Source organism: Arvicanthis niloticus, chromosome 1 (assembly GCF_011762505.2).
Source record: "Arvicanthis niloticus isolate mArvNil1 chromosome 1, mArvNil1.pat.X, whole genome shotgun sequence".
NCBI classification, from domain to species: domain Eukaryota; kingdom Metazoa; phylum Chordata; class Mammalia; order Rodentia; family Muridae; genus Arvicanthis; species Arvicanthis niloticus.
In genome coordinates, this window is record NC_047658.1 from 115,918,898 (window position 1) to 115,932,977 (window position 14,080).

Here is a 14,080-nt window from a genome sequence, read left to right on the forward strand (position 1 = left end):
GCTGCTCAATTACACAAATCAAAATCTCTCTACATATTTCCTCTTTTGTTGTCATATAAACGATTTCCACCATCACAAGCAACAGTGGTAAAACACACCAGTTGCTCACTGTTGCACACCACGTGAGTGTTTTGATTTTGGTACTCACTGGTTTTTTAGATATCATCTCATTGAAGCTCCTTTGCAATTAAAAAAAGGACTAACTTATTATTTATATGTTTGTGTGTGACAGACTTTATATGCACTGCTTGTGTGTGGGTGTCTGCTGAGGTTAGAGGTCATCAGAGTCTCTGGAATTGGAGTAATAGATGGTTGTGAGCTGCCAGATGTGGGTGCTGGGAAGTGAATCTACGTCCTCTGGGAAAGTGTTGCATGATTTTAACTGTTGAGACATCTCTCCATCTCACCCTTTGCAATTTTTAAGAAAGAAACTCACCATTTAGCAATCAGTACTAGGCCTACAAAAACATTATCAGACTTTTCTATGCTTTGAAACATCACACAGTTAGGACATGAAATTGTGTCTCTTTGCCTGAGACTGCAGGTTCCTCACATTGCCTTGTGTTGAAGCTTAGTGAATCCTTTATCAGTGTCTTTCATTTAGTGACTGGCACAGCTCTGGGCATGTCTTCGGGATTACAGAAGCATTATCAAAAGAGAATTTACATTTGACATGAGGTGGTGTGGGTGTGGGAGAGATGCCTTCCCCTCACTCACCTGCATCACCTGATGCAGGCAGGAGAGCTAGCTGGTCCTAAGGTCATGAGAGCAGGAGAGCTGGCCCCACTCCTTGCCCTTGGCTGCAGCACTAAGGAGAGTGGGTCTTGCATTTACCTGGGCAGCACAGTGGGCTCTCCCTGGTAGCATGGGCAAGGGTGAGCTGGCTCCTAGGGCCTGAGAGTGGGAGACCAGCCCCTTGTCAGCTGCATCATTGGATTGGGTGAGCTTGCTGGGACAGCGCTGGTAAGCTTGCCCTGGTGGTGTGGGTGCAGAAGAGTGGGTGGCTGACTAACTTAGCTTCTACTCAGCCAGATCTAAGGCTCTGAGTTGGCTCACCCCAACATCTACCCCACCTATGAACTGCTGGAGGGGATGAAAGGGCTTGTTCTGCAGATCCAAAGCTGCAGGATATCCATGTCACAGGGCAACAACAGGTTATCTGAGAGGAGTCCATGTAAGGATCCAGTATTGATAGTGTAACAGAAGCCAGAGGCTTCAAAGCAGACCAATGACTCATTGCAATAAACATTTGCAAATATAGATGTGTGGACAGAAGGGTCTATTGTGTGACTGTGGCACACTGCAGCTTTTATAGCAAGATGCCTTATTTTTTATATTTTTGTTTTCTTCTTTGGAGGGTTACAAGGGTGGAGGGTGGATATGAAGTGACGGGGAGATGAGTGGGATTGTGGTGCATGATGTGAAGTTCACAAAGAATCAATAACAAGGTGTTTTTTTTTTTTTGTTTTGTTTTTTTTTTTTTTTTAGATAGATTACAAAGTCTGTCATAAGGTGAATCCAGATTTTTATCTCCAGCCCTAGTACAGCTGTTGGGGTGTTGAGCTGCACCCCCCAGCCTGTTTTTCCTTGGAATAAGGACTTGTACATTGATAGAAGAGGAATTTCAGAGTCCAGATTGCTAAAGTTGCACTGCATTTTATTTCCTAAAGAATTATTTTTATATTATGTATATGTGTGTGCATCTGTCATGGTTATGTGCATATTTGTGCATTTGTTCATGGAGGCCAGAGGCATTAGATCCTCTGGGGCTGGATTTGTAGGTGGCTGTGAGCTGCCTGATGTGGATGCTGGGGACTGAGCTAGAATCCTCTGCAAGAGCAGAAGCCTCTTGACCACCGAGCCACCTCTTCAACCCTAGATTATAGTCTCTCTCTCTCTCTCTCTCTCTCTCTCTCTCTCTCTCTCTCTCTCTCTCTCACCATTATTGTTCTGGAAACTGACTATGTAGACCAGGCTGGCTTCAAACACACAGAGATTCAACAGAGATTCATCTGACTCTGCCTCCTGAATAGGGGACAAACAGGATTTCAGAGCTGAGCAGGTGTAGAACTCTAGCTAGCAGGGTTAGCAGGGTTCCTCCCTTAGCTGAGTCTGAGTAACTCATAGCTCATTACCACGTGCAAGTCCCAAGTACCTCTGCTGTACCAGACACAGGGGGAGCCTGACTCTGAAAAGACCAGTCCAGCAGCAAAAACAAACTTTTCCACAGAAAATGCAGTTTTCTGTGAATGCCTTCTAAAGATAAACTCTGGAGTTAGGTATGCCCGAAGGCATTTATAGAAGGAGCTGTCTGTGTACGTGTACTGTAGATGGAATCATGGAACATTTCAGATGATTTAATGCCTCCATCTGGAAGGCAAAGTAGTATCTTTCAGCTGCTGTGCTTTTGTGCCAACTTTTGAGCATTTCACTTTCTGCTTCCTCCATGCTTTGTCAGGATATATCTGGAAGATGACTAAAGCATGCTTCCCTATGTGTCTATGAAGATTTACTAAATGGGGAGGACCTGACCTGAATGTAGGCACTACCATCTGATCGACTGAAAGCTACAGAAGGAAAAAAACCCAAAAAAAACAGGAGAGAAAGAGAGAGAGAGAGAGAGAGAGAGAGAGAGAGAGAGAGAGAGAGCGCACTTGTGTGGGTACCCTGTACCCAAGCTTCCTGGCTGTCATGATGTGAACAGCTGTTCCACGTGCTCGCTACCATGATGTTTGTGAAGCTCTAAAACTGTGAGCACACAAATTCTTCTCTCCTTAAAGTGTTTACCTTGTCACAGCGATGCTGGGCACTGTGGTGCACACCTTTAATCCCAGCACTTCGGAAGTAGGGCCAGGCAGATCTCCGTGAGTTTGAGGCCAGCCTCTCTACAGAGTGAGTTCCAGAAAACCAGGAAACAGGATACTACAGAAACAGACAGGCTACACAGAAAAACCATGTCTTAAAAAACAAACAAACAAACAAACAAACAAAATTATGGTAAATTGTGAAAGCCATGAAAAGTCTAACTTGTGCATGATTTGGTGGCTTGAACGAGACTGTCACCCATAGTTCAGATGTTTGAGTACTTGGTCCCCTGTGGGTGGTGCTGTTTGGGGAGGCTTAGGAGATGTGACCTTGTTGGAGGAAGTGTGTCACTGGGGAACAGCTTTGAGAATGTAAAGGCTCCTGCCACTTGACTTTGCTCTCCCTGCTTCCCCTTGCACAGCTGAAGATGTGAGCTCTTGTCTTGCTTTCTATCCCCTTGCATGAGGCTCACCTCTGGAACTATAGCCTAGATAAGCCTTGCCTTCTCAAAGCTGCCCCGGTCACAGTAGTTATCACAACAACAGAAAAGCCACTAGCATATAAGTAAAATGACAAGCCAATTTAATTTGTGAACATAATACAAAATACATAATATCAGTGGATAAAATGTACAATTTTTATTAAGATTCATCAACACCAAGTAAATTTTACTCCAAAAGTTTTAAGATTATTAGAGTTCTCCCAATATAGTTTATTTCATTGGAAGGTTAAATAAGTAACCTCAACCCACCAACCTGACATCTCTTCTTTGATCCAGATTCTTCCTAGAATCCTGGGTCTTGGTGTCTAGGGGTTGCCTCTCAGCCATCTTTTTTTTCTGACTTCTAGTTTCCCTGGATTACAATAAAGACATATATTTGCAGTAAAAGCTTTCCTCTTGGATATTTGAGGATTTTTCCCTTCATGAAAGGTGCATAATCAATCTTGGCAAATGGACAAGGGAAGGAAATGGCTCTCTGCTTAGAGTATAACACAGCATATCCTTCATCAGCATTGTCCACCCATGACCTGCCACAGCACTGGGCAGGTAGATGGGGTTACAGAGGCATTCCCAAGAGACAGAGTCTTCAGACCATTCAAAGGAGAGCCCAGACTTTATTTCCAGGAATAGTCCCAGTCAAACACTCTACAGATTCAGTTTTTTCCTGGTCTACCAGCTCTGCTGGATAGTCATGTATCACTTCATGACAAGGACAAGTTCTGAGAAATGCATTATTTGGCTATTTTGCCATTGTGTGGACATTGCAGGGTGTATTATAGAAACATAGACTGAATAATCTCTGGCCCACTCAGACTATATTATAATCTTATGAGAGATTATTGGTGTTTACATGGTTGGGTGACCAAAATGTCGCCCCATCATCAGTGTGTTTTTCTGGGATGTGGCTGGTTCCTTTTGGCCAAAGCCATGAGAGCAGCTGTGATATTTGCTCACTTTGGGCAAAGGCTTCACAAACTAGTGAGTGACTGTAGATAAAAGGAGTGTAGATAAAAAGGTGAGTGCAGATGGTGTGTGTTGATCACAGATTTGGGGCTCATCTTGTTCACACTCTATTTGCCTTCTCAGTGGCTGGGCCTGGATAGAGTTTCAGCCCAGGTCCCCATGGAATATTTGGAATGAAGACCAAGATAGAATTTGCATGTGGAAGACGGGTGAAGAGAGAAATTAACCTTGGCCCTTATTTTCAGAATTGATAGATTAAAATGCAATAAGTGTGTGTGTGTGTGTCCTTTTAGATTCAGGCTTGTGACGCAGATGTGAACTAGGCCTGACACAGTGATGCCAGGGTAATTTCTCCTGTGAGAACAGCAGAGTGGGGCTATAACTGTGGGGCCCTGGTTGCAGCCGCCTTTTCTCTTCTCTGGCTGGGGTGTCCTTGGAGCCTTTCTTAGCAGTGGACACAGTAGAGATGGACACTTCCACTGATCCTGAGCTCCCGAAGCTGCTCCAGGGATTTCTGGTCCAGGCTGGTGGTCCCCAGCCCCTGCCCATTGAGTGCCAGCTTCAGCCTTCCCTCTTGGCACAGAAGCAGCACCTGGTAAGAATAGCTTGATTGGCTTCCAGACAGACCTTTCCTGGTGTACTACTGTAGGGTCCCTCCTTCCCTGAGGGGACACGATTATCAAAAACAGATGGGTCTAGGAGTTAAAGGTCACCATCTGCGACACTGTTTTCCACTTGGAAATATTCTCAACCATAGCTACATACTAGAGCCATGAAGAGAGTTTAAGACTGGGTCTCATGTAGCTCAGGCTGGCCTCAAGCTTCCTATATAGCTGAGACTAGCCTTGAACTCCTGATCCTTCTGCCTCTGTTTTCCAAGGGCTAGATTATAGGTGTACGCAGTAATGGTGTACATCACTCCTGGCCTTTAGAAACTTAGGGGAGCATATAAAGACAATGCCTCCCCCACATTCATTATGCCTGCGTCTCTGGGCACACGATCTCTGGTGTGAGCAGAGAGGACTGAAGGCCAATATTGGAACATTATCTCTGCAGAGCTGGGTCTGACTTCCTAGCCCCGGAGTATTCCTGCTCACTGTTCCCAGGATCCAGCCCATAGTCTCCCAGATCATCAAGGAAATGGGCTCAAGGAGAGTTGTGACTACTCGGCTCAGACCTACCTCGAAGAATCGCTGGGGGTGGAAGAGGAAGGGGGCTGAGATCAGCTTCTTTCGTCCCCAGGAGGAGACCCAGGCCAGTGTTCTGTCTGTGAAGGAAGCCCTGAGTGTCACAGGAACATGGGTGGCCCCATCCCTCAGGCTCAGGGTGAAACTACAGGAAGCAGGCAGAGAGGTGGATCAGCCTCTGTCACCTTCAGGCCATTGTATCTCTGAAGGGGAAGGGTCAAGGCAGGAGAGCCACTGGAAGACTGGCTAACTTCTAAGAGTTAAGTTTGGCAGGCTCTGGGCAGAACACTTAGGCTTATCTAACAGTATAGAGGTCTAGACAGCACATGACTACCATACTTGAATCCCTGACTACAAGACTATGCAGGTGGAATAATTGCCTACCCTAAGCCTCAGTTTATTCCCCTGGAAATGGGAATGGCTGTGACCATAGCAGCAGTTAACATTTATTGTTATGTGTCAGACTGTGGCTTTTGCAAAGAGCTAGTGGTGAGGGTCAGGCTGCAGGGGCTTGTGCTCTGTCGCTTTCTAGTCCCATGGCCTGGGGCAAGTCACAGAATCTCTGTGTGCTTCCTCGACTGTAAATTAGGGAGGATGAGTGCTGTTCTCATCTCATGGGGCTGCTAGAATGAAACGAAAGAACAGGTGAAGTGTGCAGTAAATGAACATGAAGACGACGCTCTGCTTAGACGGTATTGTTGCAGAACACAGCATCCACGTCTTTTCAGTTACCTGGTGAATGTGACATTAGGGAACACTGGAGCATCTAGTGTAAGCAGATTTAAGCTGCAGGTCTTGTTCTGAGTGACCACTAGAGGAGAAGCCAGATGCTCACGCCCAAACATCTCCTTTCTAGGTAGCTTGGCTGTTTACTGAGCCTGGCATTGTGACAGGTAGGAGGCCATGATCACCTTCTTGGGTCTCAGCTGCAAAAGCTCTTTTCTGGGACTTGTGATGTGAAACTAATTTACCTGACAGGAAAGCAGCTCTGCAACAGGGGCTGCTGTGCCCGACCCCAACCCTATTCATAACCTCTGCAACCTGGGCCAACTACTTCTCTTTGCTCTGCTGTAAGAGGGGGGATAAATGGTGGGTTGCCCCTTCTAATTAAATACTTACTCTTTTGGCTCTTTCAAGACCAGTCCTCGAACTACAATGACTTGCCCAGGCCAGAGACCCCGAGGAAGAGCTCGTGAGCAGGGTACCTCCTGACAGAAATGGGAAAGGACTGAGATGGTGACTATCAGGGTGTCAGGGTCCCTCACGAGCAGGATATCCCCAGGGACCCAGGGACACCAGGGTAGGTGAGTTCTCTGTAGGCTTGCAGCCAGGAGACTCAGCTCTGCCCGTGTATTAAGCACCGGCTGTAGGCCTGCCGAGAGTGTCTTCAGGCCCCTCCAGGCTGTTCACGGTTCCTTAGGCCTTGTTTCACAGGTGTGCTCTGAACTGTATGTAGCAGGTACACAGTGGTTTGTCATCCTGCCACCTATGAGCAGTTGGAGATCTGGGGCTGCATGGTTTCCCTAGCCCGATGCTTGTTACTGGGCCAGTCATGGAGTGGCAGTGAAGAGGGTGAGGTGAAACTGGAGTTCACCCAGGAGCTGCTTCTTCCCCACACTGCTGCAGTTTTCCACAAAGGAAGGGAAACAGAAGTGAGATAGAACTTCACCTTCAGGAGAGACCTGGATCGAGGGTCACTTACCAGCCTGGGGCTATACAGCAGGAAGGGCTGAAGGAGAGAAAGAGGCAGGGGAGGCTGTTGGTGTTTGCCTGGGCAAAGGAAAGGTCTTCCTACTTTGCCAGCAACTGGGGAACACAAGGAGCTTGTGCCTCTCCCAACAGTGAGTGATTTGAGCTCCCAGTGGGAGATCCTTTGAGTCCTGAGATATCCCTTATCTCAGGGTAGTAGGGAGGAGCTGGAAGGACAGTGGAGCTGTCATCCTACACCTCCAGCAAGGGCGTGGGTCTCATCTTCCCATTTTGTCCTGTGGCATCAACCATAGCCATCCTGCAGGGTTGATCTGAGGACCCAAAGCTCAGCAGAAGTGATCTCCCAAGGGGAGTCATGGGTCCTTCCAGGCAGTCAGTCACCTCCACCCGTCTTCCCAAGCATGCCTTGGAGGTAGGAGGAGAGAGGCAAATCCAGGCTCCTCATGCGGCTTAAGGGAGCCAAGGCATATTCCTGGCAACTGCAGCAGTGAGGGAGGGGGTCAGCTGAGCCTTGTGCAATCATGTGCAGGGAGGAGAAAGGGCCAGCTGGATTCTATGTGTGGTTGTCCAGCCTTGCTCCTAAGAGATTCAGATATCTGGGCTAAGGAGCCATCAAACTTGATGACTGAGTTCCAACCCTAGACTCACACAGTTGAAGGAAACTCCTGCAGATTGTTCTCTGACCTCCACACATGCACGCTTCCCCCACTGTGCACACACAGACACACTATGCATTTACACACATAAAATAAATAAATAAATAAATAAACAATAAATGTAATTTTAAAAAATCAAAGAAAGAAACTCACATATCCAACTGGATACTCTTGGCTACCCTCCACAAATGGCTGTTAAGAAAGAAAGAAAAAAAAAAGAGCTGGAGAAATGTTTCAGTGGTTGCTCCTCTAAAGGACCTAGGTTTGGTTCTTAGCACCCACGGTTTCAGTGAACTGGATGCCTTCCTCTGGCTTCCATGGGCACCAGACACGCACATGGTGTACATATATACACACACAGGCAAAACCACTCATACATGTAACATAAAGATAAAGAAAAAAGAAAAAAAGAAAGGGAGCTGCCAGCTTTGGGACTGCTGCAAGCCCGTGACTGCTTCCCATACAACCTTTTAAAGCTGCCATGTTGAACAATCCCACTCTTGACCCCAGCTCAGGTTTACTGAGTCAATCCAGGACTGTATTTGCAGTACTGGGGAGCTTGTGTTTGCCAGGGCAACGCACTACCACTGAGCCACATACTTAGCTGTATTTTGAATAAGTTAATTAGGTTGATACAATTTATCTATAAACTGCAGCTTGCATAGGCGTTGATGTGCCAAGTCCTTTGCCCCTCAGTGCCAAGCAGACTCTGCCACCAGGAAAGACTCCTGTCCATGGCTCCTGGCTTCCTTACTGAGGTCGACTTCTTTTCCTCATCCCACTCATTTCTGACATGTTTTTGCATTTCTTTCTCTTGGCTATTCCAGGCGTATAGGACCTTCCTACATCTCTCAATCTAGGGTGAGTGAGTGAGCCCCATACCTGTGCAGACCAGGGGCTGTCAGGGCCACTGTTGACCTGGTCTTGGCTCAAAGGGAACTTACATTGATGTTCAGGAATCCAACAGCCTTTACCAAGATGTCACCGGATATAGCCAGCGTATCCACCCGTGACAGTGGGAGCCGGTAGCGGTAGTGAAGAAAGTGCTGTCCATTTACACTCACCTGGAAGCAAACACCACAGCTGAAGAGCAGTGCGCTATACCCTGTGTGCACAATCATCCCAGGCACCAGCACGCATGCCTCCCAGGATCTTACTTATTTTTTTCCCAAACTTTGTAAGGCAGGTGCATTGTACAGATAAACTTATGTAATCTTCCCAATGTTGTGGAGCTGATAGGTGGCAGAGCTGACCCTGGGACCAGAGCACTGTCCATGTCCACTTTACCTATGACAAAGCTCTTCTTAGCCAGTCTGATTTGTTGCCATTGTCATTGCCACTACCACTGACACCACCGCCGACACCATTATCACTATAATCATCATCCCTATCATCATCACCATCATCAGCAGCACCACCACCATCATCCCCATCATCATCATCACCACCATCACCATCATCCCCATCACCATCATCCCCATCATCCCCATCATCATCATCCCCATCATCCCCACCCCCATCATCCCCATCATCACCACCACCATCATCACCATCACCATCACCACCATCACCATCATCATCACCATCATCATCACCATCATCATCACCACCACCATCACCAGCATCCTTCCCCTCCTATCTATAGCAAGGAAATCAAGGCTTAGGAAGTTGGGGATAATTTTTGTCCATTAGGGCTTCTTTCCACCAGTTGCCTTGTCCTGCAGAGCCATCTGCAGGTCTCATTATCTTCCTGTTAGGATCATATCGGAGGTCAAGGCCTGGACATTAAGTTCTCGCTCCCTGTCTCCTGCTGCCCTGGCTTTAAGGGAATTGTGACAATATCCACCTCAGGCCTTGTGTGGAAGATTTAATGAGCATATTCACAAATAGGGTTTAGCATAGCGCCTGCTACCAAGCATGGGACTTCTAAGTGCTTGCCCTGACCACGCATGGGATCCCTCTCCCTACTAGATCAATGGAATTCTGCATTTTCTGATTGCTACACAGGCCCAGAGCAGCCCTACCCCCTCTCCACAGGGCCGTTTACCACAGTGCCGTGGAAAATTGGACAAGGAGGCGTCGAGTAGGGTGCCAGCTCCAGACTGCCTGACTACCTTTCCACTCACCTTCACCTCTTCATTATCGAAGAGAAAGAGAACGAGGAAGCCAGCCCCTCTCTGCAGGGCGACACCTGGCCACCGGACCTCTTTTTGCCAGAGTCCACCTTGGAGGGTGTTGCAGATGACGTGGGGCTTGACAGTGTAGAAGCGAGGGTTGAAGTGGAAGGCAATATCTGGCCGGGGATGCAGGCAGCACCCACACTGGAAGTCCACCTGAAACCTGGTAGGGGTGTTGTGAGGTTTTGAGTGCCCACGGAAATCCTGAGGGTAGAGAGGAACTCCAGATTGATGCCCCTAAATTTGGGCTCTACTGAGAGTCCTAGACAGTCCCCACTTACCTCTGTGCATGTAGAGGGACCACACCCTGCAGCATGACCATCTTGCCTGCATACAGGCCACCAAAGATTGTTGTGCCATAAGGAATCACCTGAACAAGGAAGAGAAGTCGGGTATGCCAATTGGATGTGGGGTCAGGGACTTATGGGCAGGGCTGAGTGTGGGTAGAGAGGAAAGACCAGCAAAACAGCCCCCCCCCCCCCACAAGTTGATCTTGACTGTTGGCTTGATGAAATTTATAAATATCATGGAAACACATTTTGGGGAACATCTATGAAGGATTTTCTAGAGAAGGTTACTTGAAGCTGAACACCCATCCTAAATAGGGGCAGGCAGTACCTTTTTATAGGCTGGATCCCAGACTGAATAAAAAAGATGACATGAAAGCATTCATGTCCCCTCCTCACCCCATTAAAGAGACAGGGTGTCTCGTTGTAGCCAAGGCTATCCTGGAACTCACTCTGTAGACCAGACTGGCCTCGAACTCAGAGACCTGACTGCCTCTGTCTGCCTCTGGGCTGTGATTAAAAGTGTGTGCCATCACCTCTGGCAGGCCCTTGATTCTTGACTGTGGAGCTGTGAGAGTGGTCACCTCTTACCATCTTTCCTGCCATGGTGGACATATTTTCTATGGCTGTGAGCCAAAATGTTTCTTAAGTTGTTTTTGCTAAGCAATTTTTTTTTTCTGCAGCAATAAGAAAAAGTAACTAATGCACCCTCAAGAGAAAATGTCCTTGTAGGGTAGAACCAGTTTTCTCTCCAGTATTCCTGGATGAGGTTTTTTTTTTTTTTTTTTTTTTTTTTTTTTTTTTTTTTTCCTGTAACAAGATACTTGACAAAGGTAACTGAAGGAAGGGAGGGTTTGTTTGTTCTGCCTCACGGTTCCAGGGTCCAGTCCACCATGCAGAAGGCATGGCAGCAGGAGCTTGAGGCAACTGGTCACATCACATCGTAGCTAGTCAGGAAGCAGGTTGCAATGAGACCTGGTGCTGAGCCCAATGCCTGCCTTTTATTCAGACCAGGATTCAGCTCATGGAGTGGGGCCACTCCACGTTTAGGGTGACTCTCATTACCTTGATTAGTGGGATCTAGATAATACTTCACAGACTTGCCCAGAGACTTGTTTCCATGGCAATCCTACATCCCATCAAGTTGTTACTCCAATGAGCCGAGGCAGCACAGTTCTTTCCAAAGCTCTCCTTTATTGGGCAGACATGCCAAAGCCATATGGCCCAGGAATCGCAATCCAGTTCCACTGACCTGTCAGAGCACCAACGAGCTGGGGCACAACAGGTTGCTGTGTCCCCCACTGAGGTTTGTTGCCCCACAGGATGCCACCTGGGGAAGAAGCTGCTGAGGACTGGTTTAGGACTTTAGGAGCTAAGAGGAAAAAGAATGGAGAAGCTGACCCTGATGTGGACTCTCTTCAGAGATACCTAACAGTGACTAGGGGCCCAGGACCATCTCTTAGGGTCCATCTTTCCTCACACAGAGGTTGGCTGGCCTTCCTAAAGTATGCTCACACTGTGCTCACACTTTCAACTCTACTTTTGCTCTGTCTGCTCCCTTCCACTTTTTCCAGTTCCTCCATCCTGACACCTTTGCTTTCCCTCTTCTGAGTTCTCAGAGCCTTAGCTCACAATGCTGGCTTGGCCCTTGGCCCTGTGTATAAACGAGCTGGCTGGCTGTTTTTCCGTTAAGACTACTGTTGTAAGATAACTGAAGCTTTATCTTTTCCTTCAGCAGACTGGGCACAGTGGGAGCTCCACAGAAGGCATGTAGACAAGCGGCAGGTGAAACTGGGGCAGTGTCATAGGGTCAGCCTTTACATGTTGCTTGTCAACTCCCAGTGGCAATCAGAGAGCCCAGACCACTCCAAGGAGCACTCCAGGTGGTGGTTCTTAGCTTGTGAGGCAACAGGCTGTGGTGACCCAGGAGGTTTCAGGTGCTTCAGTCCCATTACTCAGGCACCTGGGAGGTGCCAGAGGCCAGGATCTCTACACGGCATGGCAGCTTGGCAGGCAGCCCTATGGCTTCCAGTTTCCAGGCTCTTGGCAGAATGTGTTAATTAACTGAGCTGATGGAGGCCTCTAAGGAGGAGAGGACCAAGCAGGGGAAAGTAATAATTAGTGCTCATTAGTGGTAGTGCCTGCTGGGAGTTTGGCCTTCTGTAGAGCAGGGCTGGGCTTCAGAAAGTCTCCTGGGCACTGGACAGGGGGAGGGAGAGAGGAATCCACACGATCCCTGACTGGGAGGGTTTCCCAGCCTTCCCTCAGGTTTGGAGAAGGGCCCTTAGTCATCAGTGTTCCTCACAGCAATCTACCTCCATTCTTCTGGCCACCCATCCAGAAGAGGCGAATTGAATAGGCATGGACCCTGGAAGCCCGACTTGCAAGATGGAATTTATCGGATTAGTCTTTTATTTATTTATTTATTTATTTATTTATTTATTTATTGTTAAGCTTACTCACCGGGTGGAAGACCGGCGGCTGCAGGATGAAGCTGTCAGGAATTGGGTCCAGGTGTTCGTCAATTGACATGGGGGAGGGGCAACTCCAACTCGGCCTCTGATCCGGATTCCAGCACCGGGATTCCCTTCTGAATTGACTCGCCTTTCCCAGCTAGGGTCTTCAGCCTCTGCAACAGCTGTCCAAGCTGTTAGTCTTACTTGTTCCCTATGGAGTCCTAATGCTTCTGGAAGCCGACCTGGGAAGGGCACTGGCCCGCCTCTAAGACCCACATCAATTCCCGCTCTGCTGGTGCACAGCAGCAGTATGCTGGACTGGGCCTGCTAGCAGAAACTCCGGCGTCCAGGGGCGGGCAGCTGGCACTCACTCACAGACCTGCTAACCAGCCCATCTGTGTCTGAAGCACTTGGCCATTTCAAAGGGAAGCCTGGGGCCGGCTCGTTTCAGCGAGGGCTTTTGTTTCTTGGGGCTCACCTGGGCCTTCAGATAGTAGGAAGGGAAGGGGCTGCTGCTGCTGCTGCTGCTGGTACACGTGTGCAGGTTCCCGGAGAGGCCCCGCCCCCAGTTCCTGGCTCCTCCTGCCTTCATTCCCTGGTCTCTTTCCCCTCATTCCCCATCCCCCCCCACCCCCCGAAGTTGTACAGTCTCTTGAGACCATTTCAGCATTAGCTGTAAATGCCAGGGACCAGCTGGGGTCACAAGAAAGTGGCGTGAGTAAAGGTCAGGGAGAGGAGGGTTCCCTTGGGCTCAGACAGAGCAGCACGGGCTAGGGAACGCAGCCTCTGCTCTTATGTGCTGTGTCCTTCCATAAGTCACGTCTCCCTGAGCCTTCTTTTGTTCACCTGTGTGTCAAAAGGGTGACCACGGAAGGGCCTTGCGTTTGAGTCTGGGCTCATATTGCTGTGTTTTACAAGAGGCCTCTAGGCCTGGCTCAGACTCCAGTACAAAGTTCCCCTGTCAAAATGGCATAACTTCTCAACTTTTGTCTAAGTTGGGAGATTTCCTGATCTACCCATGGGATGGATCAGTCTTGGCAGCAGGGAATTCCTGGGCAGGACCAGGAATGTCAACTACACAGGGTGTTGGTACAGTCGTTCCTGAGATGAGAGAGCACGTGAGGGGCCTGGCTGAGGGATGTGGCAGGACTACCTCACCTGATCTCCCCACCTAGAAGTTTGCCAGAAAGGTGAATTGTGGGGTCTCCACCCCGGGGCTTACTGAAGAAAGCTCTTTGGCAGTGAAGTCCAGGAAATGGCCTTGCAGGCAATTCCAGTGAGCATAAATATTGGAGGAAGCCTGACTTGGGTCATAACTGAAAGCAGGTTGGGTGTCA

At 48.4% G+C, this 14,080-nt stretch overlaps 1 protein-coding gene across 7 annotated transcripts; it reads right to left on the reverse strand.

Moving 5' to 3' along the window:
* Nucleotides 1–3,370: 3,370 nt before the first annotated feature.
* On the reverse strand, nt 3,371–13,340 carry Lgals12 (galectin 12). 7 transcript variants are annotated; one of them, XM_076916487.1, is made up of 10 exons: nt 13,222–13,340; nt 12,751–12,925; nt 10,282–10,370; nt 9,950–10,163; nt 8,768–8,887; nt 7,977–8,015; nt 7,160–7,186; nt 6,577–6,665; nt 5,452–5,537; nt 3,371–4,862 (listed from the first exon to the last, which is right to left on the reverse strand). In XM_076916487.1, the coding sequence occupies exons 2-10, from the start codon at nt 12,817–12,819 to the stop codon at nt 4,390–4,392; spliced, it is 1,206 nt and encodes a 401-aa protein (XP_076772602.1). In that variant the 5' UTR covers nt 12,820–12,925; nt 13,222–13,340; the 3' UTR covers nt 3,371–4,389. The 7 variants fall into 7 exon arrangements, with proteins under 7 accessions (XP_076772602.1, XP_076772606.1, XP_076772617.1 ...); XM_076916491.1 differs by lacking the exon at nt 13,222–13,340 and adding an exon at nt 13,020–13,215; XM_076916502.1 differs by lacking the exon at nt 13,222–13,340 and adding an exon at nt 11,353–11,659 and having other exon boundaries at nt 12,751–13,215.
* Nucleotides 13,341–14,080: the final 740 nt, after the last annotated feature.

Coding starts and splice junctions, on each gene's coding strand:
- Lgals12 (XM_076916487.1), bottom strand. CDS start 12,819: ATGTCAATTGACGAACACCTGGACCCAATTCCTGACAGCTTCATCCTG. Junction 10,371..12,750: donor AGCCGCCGGTCTTCCACCCG/GTGAGTAAGCTT, acceptor TTCCTTGTTCAG/GTGATTCCTTATGGCACAAC. Junction 8,016..8,767: donor TTGGATTCCTGAACATCAAT/GTAAGTTCCCTT, acceptor CTTTCTTAACAG/CCATTTGTGGAGGGTAGCCA.